The sequence below is a fragment of the Oreochromis niloticus genome, linkage group LG14 (assembly GCF_001858045.2).
Source record: "Oreochromis niloticus isolate F11D_XX linkage group LG14, O_niloticus_UMD_NMBU, whole genome shotgun sequence".
NCBI classification, from domain to species: Eukaryota; Metazoa; Chordata; class Actinopteri; order Cichliformes; family Cichlidae; genus Oreochromis; species Oreochromis niloticus.
Window position 1 is genome coordinate 10468720 of NC_031979.2, and position 25831 is coordinate 10494550.

The following is a 25831-nucleotide window of genomic DNA, read 5'->3' on the forward strand; positions in this document are numbered from 1 at the left end:
TGAAAGAAAGGCAGATGTAAAATATAAAAAGTGAGGTCGGAACTCAAATGTGACAAGCTATGGATCCAAACCATAAGAGTCAGAGGCCCACGGTAATGTTATATTTAGAATCCCGTTATACATCACATATATTATATAGTATATGCCTATATGTTGTCAATACAAACAATGGCAGTAAGAAATAGTTTTAAATTGATTTACATAGAATAATTATCACTTTGACCTTCAGATTGATCTGTTGGGGTCAGAGTTCAAATGGGATACGATATTTTAAACTCTTTATGTGGTACTTTTTATATGTTGACCTTGAAGACCTTGGTGGATGCAAAACAAATTTTAATGGCTTGTTAATGTGACCCCACTCTACAATTGGTCAGAATTCAGCCAAATTTTCGTATCAGTAAGGTGATTTTGTAAGTCAAATAGAAATAAAACACATCGTGAGCATGCATTTCAAGGTGTCTATATTTAGCTATGCCCAGATATAAAGCTGTGAGATTGGAAAAAAAATCCCATCGCTTCTTTGGAAGCACTTGGGAAGCTGACATTTCTTTTCAGTCGCATTCATTTTTTTGGCAACCTGCTAAAACACAACAATAATCACCTGCCTTTAACTCTGCTGTAGTAGTGTCCAAAACTCCTGAGGGAAACATCTGGGACTTTTTTTAGCTGCTCAGTGCTGCCCAATGCTCACCAACAAATTGTCTTGTCTATTATTTTGTCTTGACCAGGTACTAAAAAAAGTTCAAAGTGAACCAAACAATAAAGTTGTGGGACAAGCAGCTAAACAATGAGCCCAAATGTTTTTATAAAACCCTGTTTGCTGTCTGCTGTTGAGCGACTAGCATCGTCTTTGTGTGGGATTTGTGGTTTCTGTTGTAATCCTTACAGCTTTGCTCTGACACCGCTCAAAGATTTTCTTTTCCATGCCTGCTCCTTCTGTGTGTTTTGGTTGATCTGAGTTGTTCGTTCTTTGTCCTTTTTCCAGTTACTTCCTGTTTTATTTTGAAGGTTAAGAAGCTTAGAAAGGTTTGAAGGCTAGAAAAGGAGAAAAGTTGTTCCATTTGGTGTTTTGCCGTTGTTTTGTTTTTTTTAACGAACTGTAAACAGGAGGCCATGGCTTTTAGCCTTTTGACAGACAATGGGTCAAATTTAAGAACTTCACCCTCACTATCCTTTTTTCGCATTGTCACATGCAAAAAAAAACGAGGTTCGCAAGTTATTTTCTTTTCCTTCAGTTCATATTTGGTCATTAGTGCTGACACGTGCCCACACTCAGTTTGAGATCCCCGATCATATCTCCTAAGTTACATCTTTTAAATTTGAACAATGGGACCCACCTCTTCATTCTTCCCGCAATCCTGTACTTCTCCCAGCCTCCCACTCGCTCCCAACTTCCCCGTTCTTCCATTGTCCTCGACTGATATTATATGAACTCTCATTACAGCGGTGGTAATAGACTCTTCAGCACCAAGATCCTCTTTATTATCTGTCAGCTGTGGACTACATCTCTAAGCTGATTAGCCAGAGCCGTCTTTTCAGCATTTCAATTAGGAGCGTTTTGAATAGTCAAGCAGCTTGCACGCCTTATATTCATTACTGACATTCTTAGAGCACTATGCGATGTTCAAATCCAGTAATCCAAGAAACATATTGCAGCAGTGAGGATGAAAGGGCAACAGAAGAATGACATCATGGCAGATTTTAATATTGGTCTCACAGGCAAATGGCAAAAGTAGCTATTAACAGCAATCCAAAGCAATTTACAGCAGCAGAGACACTTGCAGTTTAGCATAAATGGCCCAGCTGGCAATCCTGTCATGTACACCCATATGCAAGCACACACACATACACACAAACGGTTTTTCATATGCTTTAAAAGACAAATATATTCAAGAGAGTTATATTTACCATCACACATTAAGCTCTGTGCCTGAATCTTATCACTGCAGAATGGTAAAAATTGATAAATGTGTCAGTCTGAGTAGCATGAAGACTGAAGTGTCCACTAAGCTGTAAAACACCTGTATGTCCAATTCGGCTGTTCGACCAGGTAAAGGGCCACAAAGGGGGAAAAATGAGAGAGGATGAAGCAGGAGAGCAGGAAATTGAGGGAGAGGAATGGGAGGAAGAGGTTGTGACTCCTAGTACTAATGGATTTAGGTCAGATGACGAAGATATGATTTGCACGACGTTCGTGCGTGTGTGTGTGTGTGTGTGTGAGTTTGCGTGTACAAGTGGAGAGCATGGTTTGGTGATGTCATTAACAGTCGAGCCAAAATACGATGATCTCGGGGTATTATCAGTATCTGTTTAAGGTATCCGGCTTTGTCAAATACCCACTTGACACAGGAGTCACCATCATGTTTTATCATTCAGTCTCTGTCTGACTCTCTCACTTTCACACACACAAACACACACGCACACACACACACAAACTCCCACTAATCCATTCAAGGCATTGTTAATCCAGCTGTGTGCTGGTACAGAGATGTGCTGTACATGGCTGACAACCAAGTCACCAATGCTGATGTCATACCTGTGTGTATTTCGGTTGCCTCCGTTGTAATCGCTGCTGTTTGCGAGACACATGCAGCACACTATTATGCGAATATATCAAGGAGCCTAAACCGTGTACTCTGCTCTTTGCATTACAGCACACTGAATTTCTCTCTGTAGAGATCCTGAGTGTCACAAACGCTCATGTCGGTGTGCTAAGTGAAATGTTGTTGTCATGTTCTCAGCTGTATAATTTGACAAAGAGCTCAGTCTCACTTAGAGCCTCAGTCGGGGAGAAGGGAGCAGAGAGGGAAAAGGGATGCAGTTGTACACACTTGAGGATTTCTACAGTAGTCATGTACCATTTGCCACAGAACAATGGAAGTGGAGTAGCTGAGAGTCAAGTGTCGTTTCCCTGGGCATGTTAGTGGTGCTTGTAGAGGAAGACCAGAGTCTTCCACATTTCAAATTAGATTTTTCAAGTGAGTAATTCTTTTTTTTTACCATTGTGGTTTCAGTGAGGTCTCTTTTTCTAACCTTAAAACACCTAATATCCCTCATGTTTAATTCAACGAACACGTTTACACTGTCTGATCTGTGTCTCAGGTATGGTAGAGGGTGTCTGTATTGTTGGAGTGTTCAAAGATATCGCCACAGTCTCTGCTTGATTGTTATAATCTGGTCAATCTGCTTTAAATGCTTAGTTTCCAGCAGTTACTGCATCTGTTTGTCATCGACATGAGGGGATTTCCTTAATATAGTCGCAGCTCTGGCTGTAAACACAGCAGTGTCACCAACCTGCTCCGTCTGATTCAAAATTGGATCCACCGCTTTGCTCTGCAGTACTCTGCAGTTTTTGGAGGTTGACCAAAACTGCTTTTTCATTAATTAAGTTATGTTAAACTTGCTTTTCTTTGCTTAAGGTTAAAGTAAAAGTGGACAGTACAATCCCAACGTGTTTGTTTATGCTATTTTAGGCCCCAGTCACACAAGTATAGAAACTGTTGAGGAATTATCTGACAACCAAATGTGTATTCTCCAACCAATTTGGGGAGTGGTTATTGGAGATTATGTATCAGAATTTCAGGAGTGGGACCACGCCTCCAAACACGCTCCTTCCGGTTGTCATCTATATAGGTTCCCCCCAGTTCTGCAAACTGTTCTGCAAACTGTCAAACCTAAAATGAGGACGTGGGCCCAGCTAGTGAACTGGAGGTTGTTGGTAGTAATTAAGAAATTCACACAGGCCTAGAGAATGGTCAGTGACCCCCTGGTAACCTCAGGCCACTGGTTGGCAAGTGGTTGCTGGAGGTTACTGCCAGTTGCTAGTAGTCCCTACTGTGTGTGGTGCTGGACTGAAAACCTCTGTGCGATTGCTTTGATCACTAGCCGGTTACTGCTGTCTCCAGGGGTTTTCATGCAAGATGCCAACTTGTCTACAAACTACTCGCCAAGCAGCAGTGAAACTGAAGAAAGCGATTGTAACTGTAAACAGAGAACATTCACCAAAACGTTGTGCCCTACAGTTGCAAAAGGGACTACTTTCTCTTTGAAGACAGACAAACTCAAGTTCCAGTTTGCCACAAGCAACTCTGCAGTAGTCCGCTAGCAACCAAAGCAATCACAAGGCTGGTTTTTTGGTTCAGAACTCTCTTTGCAAGCGATCTCACCTGGCAACAGCCATCAGTGGTTGCCAGGGGGTTGGTGACTTGTGTGACTGCCGCTCAATAGACTACTCAACAGAACTGAATATTGGCAGCTAGGCTAATGCCAAAAAATGTGGAACCACATCATAATTGAGGACACTGAATCATAACCTGTGGGCAATATTGTATTAAATAAAAATATTTTCTCTTGTATTGGTAATGTTTAAGTGTTTGTGTACATATTAAACTGCACCATTGGCACCATTGTAAGAGAGCTTTGATGTAAGATCTGAAAAGGTTGATTCTGTTCATCTGGACGTAGCATTTTCTCCCACTGAAAATGCTACGTCCACATGAACAGAATTTACTTACCTGGATGATTGAGCATGCATCAAGACTTTGATTTAAGATGTATTCATATAAGGAATTAAGAGGATAACATTTTAATTTGCTACCTGAACACCCATATGCACCTTTTAACAGAGACATATATAAATAACACTGTTTCATATAGCCTACTGTATTATTGAATGACTAAGTTCACTGTTATGTCCCATAATAAGCAGGAAATGAGGTCATATTTACTGAATAAAAATACCCTGCTATAATCATTGTTGTAGCAGAACTTTGCTTGCTTGCTTTGAGTGCCGTCCACTCTCATACTGTGGAGTAGATTCAGGCACTCTAACAGATTTGAGAATTTCAATTTTAATTCAGTGATAATTTTAAATTTTGTTATTTTTTCCTTTTCTTTTTACAGAACCAGGCCAGGGACAGAGAACAAAAGAAGAAAAAGTTGGCTTAAAGGGAACATGGGCACGTAGTTATGAAGAAGTTAGGAAAAGCCTTCCTAAATAATTTCAATGGATATACAAATGATGATTGTAACCTTCAGAGATGTTTTTCTGGAATAAATGGGGAATAGACTGATTCTTTTACGGTACTTTTCTACTCTCCCAGAGCACTCAAAGAATTTAATAGAACATACTTCATTCACCTATTCACACCCAGTCATAGAAGTGCTTTTTCTATGTTTAAGTGCTTTCTATCTAACATTCACACACATTCACCCTCTGATGGATGCATCGTAGAGCAACTCTGGGTTAATATCTTGCCCAAGGATATTTGGCATGTAGACAAAAGTAGCCAGGGATTGAACCACCGACCTTCCCAACCCACTTAACCTCCTGACTTACAGCCACCAACAAACATAATGAAGAAATAAATGTAGTTCTTTTTTACATTTCTAATACAGTGGATTTTTAGGACTTTTCAGCTACAAACTACAGGATGCGTTTTTTCATGCAAGCCCAGATTAAGATTTAACTGCCTGTGTAGCATGGACGGACTGGGCATGTGTGTGGGCAGAGACAGGGATAAATAAGGGAAAGCAAAGGAGTGTGGACACATCCAGAAAGAACAAGACAGTTGTAAAGCTATGCTAACAGGAAGCATGAGAAACAAGTGAAGAAAAACAGTATGCACAGAAAAAAGAATGTTTTAATCAGCTGTGTGGCAGGCAGGTTAGGACTCAAACACAGGACTCCAAAAATCACAAAGTTAAGGCCAAAACAGCTTTGAAGCTGAACTCTCTCAAAAACTCAAGATACAAAAAACTCAGCTTCAACTGGAAGCGGGAACTACTCGGCTCAAGAAACAGAGACATTCAGAGCGCACAGCTAGAAGGGTGGCACACAAACTCACACAATATATACACACAGGAGACCAAGGGAACAGGCCACAGGTGGGAACAAACTGACACAAATCGAGGTTAACTTTAAATCGAGACTATGGAAGCAAAACTGAACATGATACAGGCGAGGCAGGAGACTATCAAAGTAAAACAGGAAGTAGCACACTTAGACATGTGGGCTTGACACAGGGACTGGAGAGAAACATTCATGAAGACACACAACTTCATGTGGGAAGACAAAAGCACACACATGGCAGACAGAGCTGAAAGACAGAGAGAGAAAGCTAAAGAGCAAGGGACGAGAGAGAGAGAGAGGCAGAGAGTGCACGAGAGAGCGAAAGCAAACTTGACATTCATAAACAGACATGATAGACAACACAGAGACATGACAGGCAGACAAATTTACATGAAGACAAGACTGACTTCACAGAGAGACACCAATTACTAACACAGGAACCTAGACACAAGAGAAGGAACCAGCTAGTGATGACGAACACTGACTTAACCACATAATAACAAAAGCCTGAACGACAACAAATACAAAATATAGAGCTATAATATAAAAATACCTAACTGGAAAACTCAAAACCAGTAAGCTAGAAAATTAAAACCCATGAGAAAGAATGGGACATGGCTGAGACTGAAAGGCTGAATGTGAGAGAAACAGGGTCATGACATTTTTTTTAAAGCTGGGAGGGATCATAGACAAATGCTGAAAGAAAAAACAAAAAGAAGAAAAGCAATAGGAAAGAGTGACGGATAGACAGAGAGATACTGAGCGCTAAAATGTAGTAGAGGAGATAGCAGATGGTGGGGATTATTCTGGACTAAAATACTCTGTGATCTACAGAGGGAAGGCCACAGACATAAACCGTTACAGACTCCATCTGCCAGAAATAGACCAAAAAGAGCTGTAGGTGCACCATCACAATAATGATCAAATACTGCCTGGATAGCAAAATCCAAAAAAACGGCTATATTTGTCATCATAAACAACACAATGACTCTGAGGACAGATAAAATGCTGATGTTCAGTTATGCTCACGCGTTTAGTGAAATCACTTGGGAGAAATGTCCTGTTGAGTGTCACAGAATCGGGCCTTTCAAGAAACTTAACAGAATTATATTTAGAAACTGAAACGGGTGAACGGCAATGACGTGAAGACCTAAAACATGCGCTGCTTTCAGGTGCCTATGTGCTGGAGCATTTCAGAACGTGTTTGTGTGTGATTATGACTGATACCATAAGACCGCCACTAATCCACATTTTATGTTCACCGTGATTAGGACAACAGCCTGCTGAGCTATGTGCGTGCATGTGCGTGTCGTGTGTGTGGGGTGTGTGTGCAGTGAAAACAAAGGCAAACTAGTCCACAAATCTCCCAAATAATGCGGTTATATCCATCCACACACATACACAACCTGAAAACACACAAATACAGATACAGACTAATGCTTGCTAATCATCCTGTCTCCCCCTGTGTGCAGGAAGGGAATAAAAGAGCAAAGACAGAGATCTGGAAATAAGTTGAGCTTTTTTTTTTTACCTTTTCCTGTGTGTAGATCAAACCTTGAACCTGCGGAGAGAGAGAAAAGACAATAAAGAAGGCATAATTACTGTTGTGTTTTGTGAGTGAGCATTAGTGTAGCTGAGCCAATCACACAGTGCACCACCACACTGATGAAACAGAGAAATCAACATTAGCATCTCTCTGCAGGCAGACAGAACCTGCACCATGCTCGGTTGCTTCTTGCATCTTTTCTTGATATCCCTGCAACTGCTACTCAAGACTTTAGGTTCCTGTGGCAGCAAGTAAGCCAATGCATTCAAGTCTCAAATATTGTGACTTAATCTATGTGTGCATAAGAGAGAAGGTGTGTGTTTGTGCATGTGTGTTATTGGCTAATTATCTACCCTGACATGGGGGGGCAGTTAATTAAATCCTTCCCCAACAGTATGCATAAAGTAATTATTGAGCATGGATGCATATCTACCCAAACAAAAAAAGTCATCATTCGCATGTGATAAACGCAATGTCACGTGTTCCCTGCTGCAACACACACGTTTAAATGAACTTCCTTTCCAAAGAACTGAGAACATGCTGGCAATCAAACCACAAATCAGAAATTAGTTTTTTGCATCATCTTCTCAACTGAAGATGATGAGCTGCTCTTCAATTCCAACTGGAAATTGAAGGTGAGCACAATTGCACTTGACAGACCGCTAATATCATCGTTACCAAGTTCGTCATCACATTGAACAGGTATTGATTTCATTGATCATTGATTTTCGTTAAAAGGACTGTTAAAGCTAAAGACTTCTTCATTCTTAAACCTATTATGGATTCAGTTTTTAGACACCTCAAAATGCCAATTTGTAGCCACCAACTGTGCCAGTGAAACAACACATTCCCTGCAATCACCATGCCCCCAATTACTGCTTTCTGTTCTGAAGCTGACGGAAGAAGCCTGTCATCCGGTCGGTATGTACAACGTGCAAACAGATGCCCGCTGCATCTGCCGTCTCAGTGAAACGGTCCGGTGCTGGATTGATACGATCTGCTAAGCTGCAGTGAGTGTCTGAGATCTTTACCTTCGCTTAAAGCGCTTTGAACGCTATAATCAGCGATAAAAGCTTTTAACTGACACGACATCCTCAGAGAGAGAAAGGGGGGAAAAGTGATTGCGTGAGTGCGGGGTTAAGTGGGCATTTTTGTCCCTTTGCTACTTTCATGAGACTTCTCACACTTTCAGTTTCAAAGATTCGCTTTCTAAGATATCTCTTCCTTTCATGCAAAACACTGCGTCATTGTCCCACACTGTAGCTGCATTCAGAGTATTTTGAAAAGAGGCAACACTGGCAGTTTCAATCTGTCCTCTGCTGAAAACCTTTGATGCTTTCAAGCTGAACAGAGAGAGACTGACCACCCAGGCTACAGGAGCCCTAGAAACAACAGGAGCTTCTGCAGCATACAAATAAGCTTAACAATCTTCTACGGACACGCACACATGAACACAATAAGATGTCTATGCTTTTCCCGTACAGGTTTATGCGTTGCTAAAAATACATATAAAAGACCTTCATGTTACACGATTAAAGTTCTTTTACCCCTATAGGGACCCCAAAGCTGACTAGCTTTATGGCTCATATAGCAAAAACATCATGCCTGAGTACTTCTGTTTTAGGTTACCAATACAAACATTCTGCTAAGAGCTGAGTTCTTATAATCTTGCGAACATATAGTCATGTACTTGGTCAGTAGAAAACCATTTTACACTCCCTTCACGTGTGAAGAGATAAAAAAGAAACCCAAGCAAACAAGCAAGCAAAAACAAGAAAAACGAGCGCACACAGTAATAATATTTCATATTTTCTGCATGAGCAGGTGATGCAAGCAGAGGTGTGAGGCTGATGCTTCGCACGGCTGATCCTTTTCAGCTGCTGACATTCACAGGACCGTCAGCAGCATGTCTTCACGCTACCTGCCACATACGGCTGGAGTGTTCTGCACTTGGAGGCATAATCATTTCAGCAGTTGTTAAGGAGAACTTACTCAGATGGAGCAAAGGCCGGTGGCAAAATTGGAAGAGGAGGGTGGTTGGCAGTGAAAAAATGTGCTGCACGTGCTGCTATTTTAACAGTTAATATTTTGCATATCTGCACAAAACTAATGCAAATTTTGTGCAACAGTGGATGTAACAGCAGAGCGTGATCGCATCTGACTAATCGATGAATGAAAGTTCAGCGACTGACAAGGCAAGGAGTGGTGTTTTGGGGTGTTTTTTGAATGAGGCAGCCAGAAACTAAAGAGCCAAAATAAAAAAATGTGATGACGCGAGCAACAGGTTGCAGATACAGATACTATATCTCCCCCTCTCTAAAGGGCATCATTCACTCTACAACAATGTGATAAGTCACTGCGCGAGTCCACTGCCAACAGTTTGAATTTAATCTCACCCTCTGAGCCACTTTACAGAGAATTTCAAACCATTACCCAAGCTCAACGATTGCCAGTGGCTGCCAAGTACCTTCAAGGGAATGTCAGTTTCCATGGTAACCACACCACCACCAGCTGTAGACCCCATGAGTGAAAAATTCTTTAACGGCCAACGGATCACAAACCTTTCTGGAAGTTTCTCCCGAGTACTGTGTTGGCCTCTCTATCTCTAATGGACTTTTTACTCTTTGTACTGTGTGCGTGTTCTGTGTTCAACCTTGTCAGCTGATGCTCACTTGCAGCTTTCTTTAGTAGTTTCTCTCGGACTCTGAGAGGGCTCTGTGACACTAAATGGAAGGATGTTCACATTTTTTTACGTCAGCTGAGAATCAGGAAATGATATGTTCCCATCTGTGCATGTTAAATTTCATTGTAGTTTCTTAACTTTGATCACATCAAAAATGTGTCATTTTGTGTTTGTGCAACAAACAATTCAAACAGAATCCAACCAGTTGGCAACCAGATGATGATGCAGATTAATTCCAGCATTTTATTTATTGACAAACCTTTGCCACTCTGTCTGAGAGTGATTCCAGCCAGTCTCAGTCAGACTACAACAGTTTGGGGACAGGCTGCCTCCCACCAAGCGACCTGTGGTGTCCACTCAAGCTCTGGGTGACAAGTTGGTTACCCCAACTACTTGCAATCTACTGTCGAATGCAAAAAAAATTCAATGCAATCCCCAGACAACCATTTTTCCCTTGTTTCAAAGAGGGTACCACCCTATTTTTTCTTTGGTGTAACCAAGCCATTAGAAAAGCAATGGCCTTGTTAAACAATACCAGGTAAAGCAAAGCTTTACTTGAAATTATGTGCTTAGATGCTCTGAGCAGCACTGAAGATGGAAGAACAACTTTCCAACTTGGGAAATAAGACCAACAACTGTAAATGCACAGGCGGGCTGAAACAAGCTCTATAACTTTGACTGAATTATTATCACCATGTAAGTTACAAATTTACTGTTACAGTCTTCTGAAGGATTGGTGCGTCTTCACAGCATAATAAAGTAAATCGACTCAGCTCTTTATTTTTCTTCTAAGACCAAACTGACACCAGTAAAACAAATCACTGTGGAGTGCCTTTAGTTTTGATTGCATTCCTGGGGACACACTACTGGAGCAGTGAAAATAACAGTTAAGAAGACTGAGTATATTACTGCTAAGCATATGTGCACAATTAAAATGCAATTTGTTTAAATTTTTAAAGCAGATCAAAGTACATTCCCGAGAACTGGTGAGCTTCTTGTAAACTACAGCATAGCATCGAATTATTACTAAACGAATGTTTCTATAGTCAAAAATATGTGTTGTTTTGCTTTTTGTGTTGTTTCCCTTATAAGCAGGGTTTACTTCTCTCTTCTGAAGACAACAGGGAAAGGAAGAGTACTGCTCAGTGGACACTAAAGAAATGCAGCTTCAAGCAAAACAGACATGTGCCTCCCAAAGGCAAAGCTTCGCTCATCTCTCCTGCTAGTGTGCGTAGCCAGGAGTTGATAACCAGGTAGAGAGGAGCCATGTTGGAGACAACATGCCCAAACAAACTCCCACAGGATGTGGAGCGCTTCTTAAAAGCAGACAAGCCGCATCTTTAAAAACACAGCTCTGGCATTGGTTCACACATGATTTCATGACCCACGGTGTTCACACCTGATTCTCTCCCCTCCTGGGTGTTAATCAAGTTGTTTGTTTCAGAAAGACTTCATTAGTTTGTTTCTTTGATTGTGTAGCTGTGAATGCCTCTGAGTGAGTGCGAGTGCATGCTCATTTAGCATCATGAACATACTGTCCTTGAGAGTGCCTCTGACAAATGTAAACAAGTAAAACAAAAAAAAAGCCCTCATGACGTCGTCATCATGGATCATTTTCTTACTGGGAATACAGGTCGGCGCAAGGCAGGCAAAAGTGGAGAGGGTGTTAAGAGATGTTTTCCTTTATGGAGAATGATTTGTTTGTTTTACGTTCCAGCTCGCAAGCCTCACGGGCCCTAACCTACATTACAGCACAACGACTATTAATCATTGATGATCAGACCTTTTAATATCGCTCATGTAAAATTTATCTACACGTGAACAAAACAAATGAAGAGTTGTGTTCTAAAACACTGCATATTCATTTTTTGGTGGAAAATTATCACCTGGTGATTACCAAGCCTGTGGTCTCCACAAAGTCTGGACCTAAGCAAGACATGCCTGTTTGTTCTGAGAATATAATATCATTTCCTACTTAGCTGATGAATTTGAGAGTTAATTACTTTATATAGTTACATTACTCTCAGACACACATCATGTCTTTTAAGGTTATTTACAGTTATGTAACTGTAATCTATAGTACTGTGCAAATGTTTTGAGCCACCCCTCATTTCTTTATGTGCTGCTTGGAAAATTAGAAATGCTCCATGAAAGAGCCTCTGCCATGTTTTACAGATGGCTGTGGACACTTACTATATAAGACCCGTTGACACTGATTTTGAGTCATTGTGTAGTTTGGCATACCTCACCCTTTTCTCCCTGTTTGCCTTCCTTACACATGGCTTCTTCGACAGCCACTCGTCCACTGAGAACATTTCTGATGAGGCATCGTTGAAACAGAAGATGGACCAGTTTAAGGGTCAAATCTCAGGTTCAGTGACAGGCCTTTGCTGGATTGTCCCCCCCTATTTCTTAAGGGTGTGATATTCAGACACTTTTAATCAGCTTTTTAGGTGTGTCACTTTTTCTTTTGACCTCCACTGTTCCAGTTTCCTCAAATTTTTTTAAGGACACACTGCACGCCATATCTATATGAAAGGTTTTTCTCTCATAGCTCTTTAGGAATCAACTTGTTGGTTCAAAAATACAATTTCATGCCTGTGGTGTTTATGGTATTTTTCATAGATACTACTGCTGAAGTCCACTTTAAAAATTTACAGGAGTCTCGCAGTTTGGAAGCTAAATAATAAAAAATGAAATGAAAGGTGGCTTGAGACTTTTGCACAGTAATGAAGCTGTGAACTGCTGACAGTTCGTTAGTTTATATGCATATCAAATTCATTTTCACAGTTTGCGCCTGCAAATTGTATTTTCAGAGTGTCTTTAGGTGTGAAGACTAAGATTGCCCTCTAACAAGTCAGTCAAACTAAAACTTTGTTCAGTCACATTAATGTTTCAAACCTCGGTGCAGCGCCAGCTTCAACGCGGTTCTCAAAAAACCACTGCTCACACATTTTGGTATCAGCAGCATCAACTTATCACACTTCTTTCAGACTTTATTAAGTACGATTATTAATTTCCCTTTTGACTTCAATAATATCACTATACTTGCTCAAAACCTACACACTATTTTTGACAGTGGTTTGATAAATATGACTGGCCAGCCTTTCAGCGTGTATCAGCTTGATGAATGACTTCTATGCAAACCTGAGTATCAGTGACGTGCTTTTCAGAAATACAGTGAACACAAAAATATATTTTTAGACCAAGTCCAAACACAGCAGCTGTCTCATTTGCATTTGTGATTATCAGAGACTATTTCTCTCATGTATTTTTTTTACCATTGACAAGAAGCCACTGTACCATCGCTGCTTGCTGTGCGCCATCAATCTTCAAACAATCTCTAGTCTTTGCTGCAATGTACTCCATATTTGTCACTTTTGAGACAGGGCCCAATTGTGTCTCATGGATGGGATGCTCGGTGTCTGTTTCATTTTGACAACTTTGAGATAGCCAAGCACTTCACAAGTTACAGACATGTCTGAAGTTCAATTTAGATGACCACTGCACACATGACAACAGAGTTTTGAGGCCTGCTGCAATGAGTGTATGAATCCCAATATAGCAAAAGTGCCTATAAGAACCACCATAATTAAAAAGCAGATATAAGAAGAGATTGGTTGCTCTGGTTTTAACATTTTTTTATTAAAATGAACAAAGAAGCAAACAATGTATGAAGAACCACACTGGCATGAACGCACTCCTATCGACTCTGCATCACTTATCATTTGCATTATTTGTCATGTTTACATACTTAACTTTTCCACCGTTGTTTGCCCAAATCTATTCAAGTCAACTGCATTTAGTTATAGTACAGCTAATTTGCTGTGATCATGTCTCTTTGAATGTTCCATGGGTCTTGGGGAACTATCGATCCTTGATCTCAAAATCATGCACGTTTTAAAAATGGAAACCCCACAACCTCCACACTGCAAAAGCTAGTTGGTCTAGTTTTCATGTAGCATTTCACATTGGCAGCATTTCTTCTTCTGACACATGCATCAAAGGCATTTAAAATCTGAGAAATGGCAAGCTCAAATATCTCATTTAAAAAAAAAAATAATGAACCACCTCAGAAATCAAAGCTCTTACAAATTCCAGATCTAAGGCCAATGCAGAATCATCATTTAATCCAGACAGTCATTATAACTGCGGAGAAAAGCGTCTCCAGAGGTCAATTAACCCGATGAGTGAACTGAGAACCCTCCAGTGCAGGCATCAAATAAGCCAATATAGCAAAGGCAACACACACACACACACACACACGAACAGGCCAAGATAATAATGACATGACAAAGAAGCACTTGATAAACTGACACATGCTGTTTAATTCTCTCTGTCTCTGTTAAACATACTCTCTCTCACACACTGTACACATTAGCAAACAGATTGCTGTCCTTTAATCACACGTCATCTTTTAATTGGAATAAGTGTGAAAGAAATAAAGGCAGTTAGATTGGCTCAGTCTGGCAGAGACGCCTTAGAGCATGAGTGCTGGAACGAACTTCATATATTCACATATGTTTTAATCATAAGGTCTTTTTACAGTCAGCCTGGAAGCGGAGGTAGCCAGATTATTATTTTTACATTCTCCATCAAAATCTGCCCTCCGTCGAAAATTTTACATGATTTACTGTTGGCTTAATTGAACAGTAGATAAAAACACTCAGTCTCTGAAGAGACTAAATTATCAGATAAACATAAATTATATACCCAAAGGTAATAGATAGCACGAATGTAAAACTTTAATAGTTGACATATCTCAAATACACCAATTTATTTGGCCATGCCAACAACTGATTACATAGCACTGATTTATACATTGCCTTGATTATGAGGAAGTAGGCGATAGACTGTGTCCTTAAAGAGCCAAAATCAGTCACTTTTGTCTGCTTATGATAGTCCAAGCGGTGTATTTGAGTCCTCGAATTAAGGGTTGGATTAAGGGTTCAAAAAACTTGATCAGGAAGTAGTGAAAAAGTTAATTCATCTCTATTCATTCTGAAATGTGCTACAGTTTGTGTCCCGATCAAAGAGATATAACGAATTCTATGCAAAACAGCAGGCTCATGATAAATCTGTGTTTTATACCATGTAATCTATGTTAGCCATTCCTACAGTTTTCAGCTCAAATCCTTGTTACGACTGTTGTTGTAATGTTGTCTAATATGAAAATCTTAGTGTGCAGATGCCTCTCCGTGATTGGTGGATCCAGAGGACAGACCATACGGATTGGATAACTAGCTGGAGATGAATTATATGATGACACCACGATAGACTGTTATTCATTCATCCTCGGCTCATCCCAACCAGCAGACCTTTTTGCAACCTGCCCAAAGCTGTTCGTATTATACAGGAGTATGTAGGGGTGGACTGGCTTTTTGTTTGATTATAGTTTTCTCCTGTTTTCATAGTTAGGGAGGCAAGTTGCTGTCATTTGGTTTAATTCTTTTGATTAGGTTAGTTCGGTAAATCCTCGAGATAGGCTCCTTTTGTTTGTTGTTTTGCTCTGTTTTTTAGTGTCAAATAACCTAACAAATTAACATATTGTAAATCAATCATTGTCAAAGTTTACCAATTGTGCAATGTGGCTGCTTGGGGTCTGACGAGGATGGATCACCCTTATGTTGTAGTCTGGCCACCCCTAGACAGGCCATAACACCCTGAAAAAGCTTCAGATACTCAGGTCACTTATACCTGCTCAGGCCACTTTAACTCATGGTCTTCATAATACATAACACTTTGACCACAGCAGAGTCATTTTCTGGGTTGCTGCATCTGTCTACAACATGCTCATTCACAGCCTTCTCGAGGTATTATTCACCATCGCATACTTATATCTACATAATAAGCATGCGTGAGCTGCACACAATCGCTCACGGAAGTCTCAGTGTTGCTTATGTAAGCACTTTACAACAGAATGCACACATGCATGAAGAAGCATGCATAAAAAACCTCCTTACACACACACACTCATACAAACACACTTACACCTATCCCTGCCCCAGCACACACTGAAACCTTTGATTTGCGTGAGCACGGGCAGTTGTGCTGTTAGGACCTTTGGCTATTTCGGCCGTTAAATTGGTCCCAGTGAGATGTGAGAGCTCAGACCACGGGGCTGACCTCTAACTCTCCACCTATGGTGGCAAAGAGTCAGAATCGGTCCATCCAACCAATGGCACAACAGCAGCCAGACACCCAGCTTCGATGTAGGAAGCCTCATTGTAATGTATCAGCAGGCAGATGATGATAATGGACAAGGCCATCTGCTTGGTGGTTCTCCTCCGAGCACACGTTTGATTTTGGGGAAAATCTTTCTGGCTTTGACGGTTAAATCATCCTGGGAGCTGATTAAGGAATCAGAATTGGCTCGACTGTTTTTATTTTTTTTTAGATATTATTATTTTTTTAAGGAGCCTTGCCTCAGTGCCTCTTTTGGGACACAATTAAATTGCTGATTCTATTAAGATAACTTTATTTAAACCTCACTAAAGATGACACTAGTGAAAATACAGTTGAAGCTCTGACAGTTATTGCTCATAATTACTTGTAATAAAGCTAAAAAAAAGCTTGGGGTATACACAAGCTAAACTCAATGCAATACAAGACATGTAATGGACTGCCTTGTGCTGTGCTCAGAAGTGATAGCCTATCTTCCTAGAAATCCTGTAGACACTGATGAGTGTCCTGCTCCAGCCACCTTTTGTCTGGGCATTGTTTATGACACATGACTACTGCTGGGCTTCCTACTGCCTCCAAAGTCACCTGAGTACACTGATAAGACTTCACACCTGACTGCTGAGCAGGCTGACAGACATGATGGAAGTTATATTTGGCCCGTGTGTCTGTTAAAAAAATAGATAAATGAAGAACGTATCTACCTGTCAATCAGCTGAGGACACAACCAGGTCCAAAGCTGAACTAAACTCATTAAAAGTGGAAGCAGAGCAGAGTCAAGAGCCACGTGTGGGACAGTAATGCTGAGGAGTTGCACTGTCATCCACTGGTCATTCTTTTCTACACAAACTGTCATCATGAACTGATCACCATTTCCTTAATTGTTTTGTTGCTAAGGAAGAGCAAAAAATTGCAGTTGCTTCTGTGTATTTGTTTTTTGGCAGAAATAAGAATCCCCAATTTACAAATGTGAGCTCGTACTTTATATTGACTAATAAAAGTGTCACACAACATGACTTTGAATGATGCAGAAACAGCTGATGCAAAAAAAAACTGGACATTTAGACATCTTTTTCAGTCACAGTTTAAAAAAAAAGAAAAACCAGAATGCTGCACATTATAATATAGCCTCATCATACATGAATAATCTAAAGCCAATCAGTATGAAGCCCTCCATCGGTCATTAAGTCTTTCTGAATGGTGTCTTCCCACCTCATTCCAATAGACTGATTCCTCGCCGGCTGCTGAGATGCCAGTACAGATGGACTGAATGGAGATGAGGCCAGGAGCAGTGTCTGTGGAGCTAAACTCTTGGTGAATTGTGCCAGCAAAGAACGGCACCGCTCTGGGGCCTGGCCCATGCGTTCACTCGAGCCCTGGCAGGGAGAACAGGGGCCCCCTTGTTTGGCAGAGGCATGTTGACGGGAAACATTCACATGATAATGAGAGAGCAAATACATGTCGCTGCTTTCTCTCCCTCAGATACAGTACATGTCTTTACACGGGGGGTGGGATGTGTGTGTGTGTGTGTGTGGGGGGGGCAGCAAGTACACATATACACACACACACACACACACACACACACACACATAAATCACACAAATCTACTGTACGATGACACAAACACACACTGGTGCAGTCGCACAAACATGAGTGCTCCATCACAAACCCCTCGGTGTCTGGTGCAGAACGGCCTGATTGCTGGCCTCATCACCAAGGAGACCAGTATTAAGCGGGCACCTGGCAGAGAGTGACTGGCATTTAGCATTTAGGACCCCACAAAGCTTTCAGGCAGAATATACAGGCCCTTTTCTCAAACGAGAGAGGGAGAGAGAGAGATTAGTCACATGGATACACACAGAGAAATAAAAACAGGGGGGAGACAGAATGAAAAACAGTCTGATGATCACATTAAAGAGGAAAATGATTTGGAGGGGAAATAAAACAGTGATAGAGGTGAAGCGGGCAGCGGGTCAGCATCAGATAGATCACAGACAAACATGGCTCAAAAAGCAGAAAAGGCATGAAAATGAATACGTCGTTTAAGACCAAGATCCTTAAAGGCAGGCAGGAGGTGAGAAAGAAAGATTTTTTTTGTCAGCTTTACACTGACAAGTGCTTTACAGCAGTGACTAAATAGCAGCTGAGAGTCATGCGGCTAACATAAAGGATCTGAGCATTAAGAGGCGCATGTGTGATTTCAGCTGACGTCACAAACGAGGGAAGCTATTAATACTCATGCCCACCTGAGTCTCCACCAGGCTAGGGAGAAAAATGCAGTGCAAATGAACTATAAAAATACAGCTTTTTTTTAATTTTCATTCACAAGTCCCCAGGCTGAGAACGAAAGAAAGGAAGTGAGAAGAGGGGAAATCAAACATTTGGGTTGTTGGGTTTTGCCCTATTAACAGAAAATGGAAGATCAAGTGATGGTGGTACACATCCATCCATCCATCCATCCATCCTGTTCTGCTATCCTTATCAGGATTGCGGGGGGGCTGGAGACTATGCCAGCTGCCATAGGGCGAGAGGCAGGGTACACCCTGGACAGGTCACCAGTCTGTCGCAGGGCTGCTGCACAGCAAATAAGGGTTAAAGGCTTTAACAGAGGGTGGTGGTGGTGAGCTCCAGATGTTTTTAAGCTGAGGAGAACAGTGGAAGGAGTGGAAAGGAGAGGAGAAATTAATTTTGTCATGAATTAAACAGATAACAGAAGGTGTGTGAGGTCATCGTATCAGCTCCACCGCTGAATTAAGCTCGCAGACCTTCTCCGTTATCATTTTTTATGCTTCCACGCCAGCAAAACCATATCTCTCGCATAGCCTTGAGGGAATTTCTTCAAATTTGCTGCTTGAACTCTAGGATGAACTGGTTAGATTCTGGTCTTCAGAAGTTAAAGTTCACTGTGGCCTAATTACAGAGTAACTCATCACTCCTAGGACGTCCAGAGTTCAAGTTTGGACAGACAAGGACATGAACTGCACCGTGGCTGGCATGAGGTGACAATACTTGATCCTCTATTTTTTGAAGTTTTGATTTTCTCATCCAACGTTTGTCGTCCATTTTCAATGGAACCTCACTTCCATTGTGACACTGTTCGTCAACATCATTCTCAGTCAGTTTTCATTCTGTTTGGTATCAACTTGCAACGCCCTTATATACACTTTACATATAAAATTCACGATGCACAGGGACCGACTGTACGATGTTGTGGTCTTAGAACAAACAACATGCTTTCAAATTGATATTAACTGTCAGTTTATAGTTGGCAATAAATGTGGTATAAACTCTAGCGGGATTTGCAAGCGTTTGCAGATGTTTTGTTTAGCCCATTCATTTTCTCCAAACTTCTCCCTGTATGAGTGCCGGTGCTTTAGAATTGCTGCTGTGATGCTTTTTGAGGGGCAGAAATGGGCTGTTAATTTGATGAAACACAAGTTGTTACAAGGCATTGACTGAATCAACTGATTGCTGTTGTTGCAGTCTTAAAGTAAAAAATAAAGCGAGCTGACTCTGTTCCCCAAAAAATTACATTTCTACACAACTAAACTGGAAAAAAATATCAGGCCTCACCACTTAATCGTTTAGTCTCATTGCCAAAGTTATGAAAAATAAAGCACCTAGCCATGCACTTATCTTTACATTTGTCAAAGAACTGGATGTGCCGAACAGTTGTCATTAAAATCAGCACAATAGATGTACACCAGGAGCGCTGTGGCCGAGCAACTCCCATAGGTATAATTTGTAGGTGGCCCAGTAACCATACAGTGTATGTTTTATGGAAATACAGTTGTGATTAATTTATTTTTAAGGTAACATAATAAGAAAACTTTGTTAATATTTTTTGACAATATTGCAAATACACTGATCATGAACATATCAGTTCAACAATAACATTTTTCTAGCAAAAAATCTTGCAAAATTATTTTGCAGCTACTAAATTACTTCTCAGCGTTGTATAGATTATGATAAGGTCCATTTCAAGGAAACTCAGTTGCAAACTTTCAAATCAATTTTATTTATGCAGTGCCAAATCACAACAGTAGCCTCAAGGCGCTTTATATTGTAAGGTAGACCCTACAATAATACATACAGAGAAGAACCCAACAGTCATGCTTGCTCATGGGGGGTTTAATACCCCCTATGAGCAAGCACATTGGCGACAGTGGGAAGGAAAAACTCCCTTTTAAAAGGAAGAAACCTCCAGCAGAACGAGGCTCAGGGAAGGGCGGCCATCTGCCGCTACCTGTTACATGGTCATAGGAGATGGACACCATCAGTTAAACTCCGAAATGTTGATAATGAATATTATTGCAAAAATTATTTCCAATAGCATAACAATTACTTTTTCTCTTCTGACAATATGATATGTGTTTATATAATATGACACATTTTTGGTCCTGTTTAAACACTTAAAATGCCCACAGTGTTTAAAAATATAATAATAATGCGTTTTTGGCATCACATTCAAATCAAAAGTCAGACTCGGGATACAAACCTCAGCATTGGCGTAAGGGCTTGCTTTTTGGACACTCACTATCCAGGCAGCTTATGATTCCTGTGTTCCACACGAAATAAATCGCTTTGATCACTGAAAACAAAAAAATCATGAATAATATTGGAAGCAATTAGGTTTCCTCCAGCAGAGGCCTTGACTGTAAACAAAGTTCAACACAGTCGGGCTGTCTTTGAGTTAGCTGACTCGACAAATCCTAAAACCCCAGCTGGTGATAACGGGTGTCACAGCAGTGGTTATGGCCCGTTGTGCCCTCAAACAAAAGAAGGGAGTTTACTGGGTCATGTACATCTTCTTTAACACAAATGACCCCATTAGTGCTGCCTACTCCAGTCAGATGATGGTGATAAAAATGGTGATAGCGGTACAGTTTGCGCTTTATTTAGTGGTTTCAGTGAAAACGAGGCACTTCCAACCAAATTTAAACCAAAAAACTTGAACCACAACCTGCTCCCGACCGAGGTAAAAAATCAAGGCACTTTTTAACACAGAAAAATCCGACTTTAACATGAAGATAGCTCGGTAACCTATTAATCTGGCTTCATAGTACACCCCTCAAAACAAATGGCAAAAAAAGTATCTCATCCAGCACCGCCTGACTCGCTTCATCAATCTATCTGCCAGCTTCAGCCTCAGACTGCTAAACCAAATGTGAAATCTGCCAATGCTGATGATTTGTTCAGGTTTACGTTCACAAGTCAACTGGTCCCCAGTTACTCTCACTTAAAATTACTTAACGGTTTAGCTCTTAGCCACTACCCCTGTCCTCCCGGAGCCTGTGATACTTTGATAACATGCTATGAAACACTGTACCATATATGCCTCATCTCATCTGCAAGGCCAGCTTACAGTATTAATTTTTCATCTTAATTCAAACAAGGATTAATTAAAAACTGAGCTTTTTTTCTCCCCTTGGTGCATGGCAGTGGCGTAATCTGTTACTGTATCTGCTCTGGCTCCATTGCAAGCTGCATTCACGAGCCTTTATCTAAAGAGTGTTTTACTGTAACAATGGTGAATAGTCTCATGTGGTTGCGCAGGCACACTGACGACAGTTTCAATGGGTCCTGCTATTCCACACTAGGCTCATTTTAACAAAGAGTATTTTTTTCCCATTGTGCTCTAATACACAACACACATTTCCACGTCTCTCTCATCACCCAGTGGTACAGTAATAAAGAAAAGCTACATCTCTCTCTCTCTCTGTATCTGCCTCGCTCCGTCTCAGTGCCAGTCCCAAAGCATTACTCAGCTCTATTCTACTTATTTGCAATGCACAAAAGAGGAAGAGCCGAACTCAAGCTATCGAAAATGACCAGAGTTGAATTCCAGCGGGGAAATCATTCCCTAAATACAGAGAAATCTTTCAAGAACGAGACAATGCCCCGCCTTAATAAAGTACCCTCCAGCTGAGTACAATAGAGTCATTGATCATCTCGTGTCATCGTTAAAATCTTGTGTTTCATCTCACAGCTTTAATAAAGGGAAAATGTCAACCGTTTACAGGCCAGAGAAGATGGATTACTTTATATTCTGCCATTGATTATGAGATGTTTATGAAGAGACAGAACGGGACTCACAAGTCCCTTTGAGGATCCTCTATCCTGCTATCGCTGACTGAGATTGTCTTTGTTCCACAACGGAGTTTCTCTCCACGTTAGTGTTATATACAGCGACTCTCTATCATCTCACTCCCTCGGCCATCTTTATGGCATCACGTCACTGCAGAGCAATGACAGTGAACTGTAATTGCACATCATTGTTGCTTTGCCATAATTACAGTTGTGATAGTGCACAGGGAGAAAATGACTTAATAGTCTCTGGGTAATTACCCCAATTGACTAGATGGCAGCTAATTGGATTGTTTGACATTGTGTGAATGTCTAAATCTTTGCATGTGTGAGTGTATGTGTATGTGTGTGTGTGTGTGTGTGTGTGTGTGTGTGTGCACTTGACAAAAAAAATAATAATAACCACAGAAGACTCCATTTGTGGAAACACTAAGACAAAGTCACATAATGATCCTTTGCAACTAATGGCATTGCATCCACATTCACAACTGTTACTTTAGGAATCCATTTGAAATTGTTTCTAATGACTTTGGTCATTTCTTAAAAATTCATTGCCTATTGCAAACCATTCTGATCTTCACAATGAATTTTTGGACAAAAACATCACTCTTCAAGAGCAGATAATTACTTTACCCAGGCCTAAAATCATCTGATGGGGTTAAAAGCATACCTAAAAAATATATAATGACATTTTTTTTTCTTAAAATTGTTGACCTCACTAAGGTTTAAACATAGTTAAACAGACTAACTATCACAATAGCTGTCACAATATTATAATCAACAGAAATACCCAGAAAAATACCACTTTTGATACCATTGCAAAAAAATTACAAAGTCGAGAGGCTTTTTTTAATAATATATTAAATGTATTTAGTATATATCCCTGTTTATTTCCCGTGCTTATGATGACTTGGTACTATATTTATGTTGCTAATCAGTTAAGGTAGGCTTTGACTGTTTCTCTCTAGGGGCTTGTAGACTCTTCTCAACTTCAATCTTGGATTTTAAGAGAAAGCTAACACTTTTTAAACACAAACAACACAATAAATGTTAAATCTGTAAAATTAACAATATCGATAACATGCTATGTTGCTCCTACCTTAGCTCCAACCATAGCTACTAGCTATCTCAATGATAATTTAACAGACAGCTAATGAGGATAACTGTTAATAAACAGCTAATTTTAACATGTTTGAGGGAATGACAATGTTTATAGCAATTTTTAATGTCAATGTTGTTGAAACAGGTGCTTTAGTCACCTCATGAAATTATTCATAAAGACCAAGGTGTTAGTCTTCAAGATGCTTTGCAAGTTTGTTGCACTTCTGTTCATGTATTCAGCTGCTAGTGAAGGGAGCGGCGTGCTGTGAACTTATAAAAAAGACATACCGTTATTTTTTCAGAATTTTGCTGTTGAAAGGTGACATAAATATCGGTTCTGGTAGCATTTAATTTACATGTTCTGAGCTGGTGAAGGTGGGCAGCAGGGCTTAGCCCTGGTACGTTACCAGATGATTCAAAATTGGCAGTAGGTTTGAAAGTGAGAATTTTTGGTTTCTGTCTCTCTGTGTTAGCCCTATAATGGACTGAAAACTTGTTCATGGTTGACGCTGCAAAATGATATCCCTTAACAGGCAGGCCTTACTTCTCATAACGTGTAAAATTCACACAACTTACTTTTAAACCTGACAACCTGAACGACCAGAAGAAGGATCCATGTTCTCATTTACTTAACTGGAGACCTTTGACTGGTGAATATCCTCTCAATTCATTCAGGCTCATACATGACAGCATATGATTTCACTATATGTGAATTAACATTAAAACCACCTTGATTATCTCCTTACAATGTTATGCTCTGCCAGGAAGGCTCAGGCCCTGGCATTCGTGTGGATGTTTATTTAACATGTACTGAACCTGAACACTGATGGTAAATAACCCCTCATAGAACGATGCACCCTAATTCAGGAAAACTGGCTTTGGCTAAATTAGTTCAGAGCAGCTCAGCAGACATCATAAAGAGCCCAAGATATTGACTCCAAACTGTCTGCAAAGTTCCCTTATCCAGATCCAATCAAGCATTCACAAGATACGCCACACCAAGCCTGATCCACAGAACCCCACTACCCAAAGCTCCTGGTGCCAACACTCAGGTACCAGACACCATAAGACATCACCCAGACCAAAACTGTTTTGGCTGATTTTTTCTACTCAAGTCATTTTCTCAAGCTTACACACGTAATTCAGCTTCCTTAAGAACTCCAGAATTAGTTTAGGAATCCAGCAAATGTTACCTGTCACGAGTTCATAAAACAGGCAGCAGTTCTGTACAGAGAGTATTGTACAGCGATTGCAGAGATCTCTGATGCATTAGAGGGTTTGTTCACCCTGCACACATTCTGGCCCCTTCAATGGTCTCCAATTTGCACAAGATCTGATTTTAAAAAGCATCTGCAAGCATATAAATAGCCAAGAGTTCACTCACACAATCATATTTATCCGAATTCATCATCCATTATGTACCCTGTCACGATTTTCCAATCACAGGCCTGGCTGGCAGGCTGTCATCGACAATCAGGAGGAAATTAGCAGGCAGTAGAGCATTTCCGACAAATCACCACACTAGATCTGGAGGCCCTGTGGAAAGATAAACCTTTGGAAATCTTCAAATCCCATCCACAGTTTGTCACAGCAGGGAAAAAGAGACATAAAGAGTGTATATCAGAGCCCAGTCCACAGCTTCTTTTTTTTTTCCTTTTTTTAAATCATTACAATCACTTCCTGTCTGGTTTGTGATTAAAAATGCCAACCTAGGGAAAATGAGACTTTCTGACCCAAAAAGTAACAAATATGTTAAAAAAGAAAAAAAACAGAGCAAAAAGAAAATGATAGATAGAAAATTATTCGCTGTAAACCATAGCTCTAATTTTATAACTGCCCGTCAGCATGTGTACACATGCATGGTCTTGCCTGTGTGCAAGACCAAATAAACTGATCAAATAAAGCCAAAGCTATCTATAATCTATAAGCCAGGGTCGTAGACCAAATGACAGACATAATCTGTAGCAAAGCCTGTTTTAGCAGATGATTTGGGCCTTCGCTCCATAGTTTACACATTGTTCCATATTCACAAATCACCTCTTAGCAGCCAAACCGGGTCAGTCACGGCTCATCAGAGGAGGCAAGTAAGCAACCAAGTCGCATCATCCTCACTCATGTAAAAGCAGCATGGAGGGTTTAATTCAGTGCTAATGCAATTAAAACTAAGAGAAAAGATGCCGAAGTGCAAAGAAGGAAAACATCTTAGGAAGTTGCCCGAGAAGGCCACAAATCAAAGGCTTGTTTGTGAAATAATAAACGTGACGCCCCAAATTACGGACCCTTACAAATGAATGTAGTTCTGTTTGTCTGTTCTTTCCTCAGATAAGCTGAGAAAGTAAGAATGCATGCAATCAATATGCACTTCTGTCACTTTACAGTT

At 40.5% G+C, this 25831-nt stretch overlaps 1 protein-coding gene across 1 annotated transcript in view; it reads right to left on the reverse strand.

The window, feature by feature from the left end:
- igsf11 (immunoglobulin superfamily member 11) overlaps window positions 1–25831 on the reverse strand; it is a 112538-nt gene that overhangs the window by 71064 nt on the left and 15643 nt on the right. Inside the window, exon 2 of the mRNA XM_005454335.4 lies at window positions 7386–7415. Coding sequence (XP_005454392.1) covers window positions 7386–7415 — 30 coding nt within the window. The remainder of the gene's footprint in view (window positions 1–7385; window positions 7416–25831) is intronic.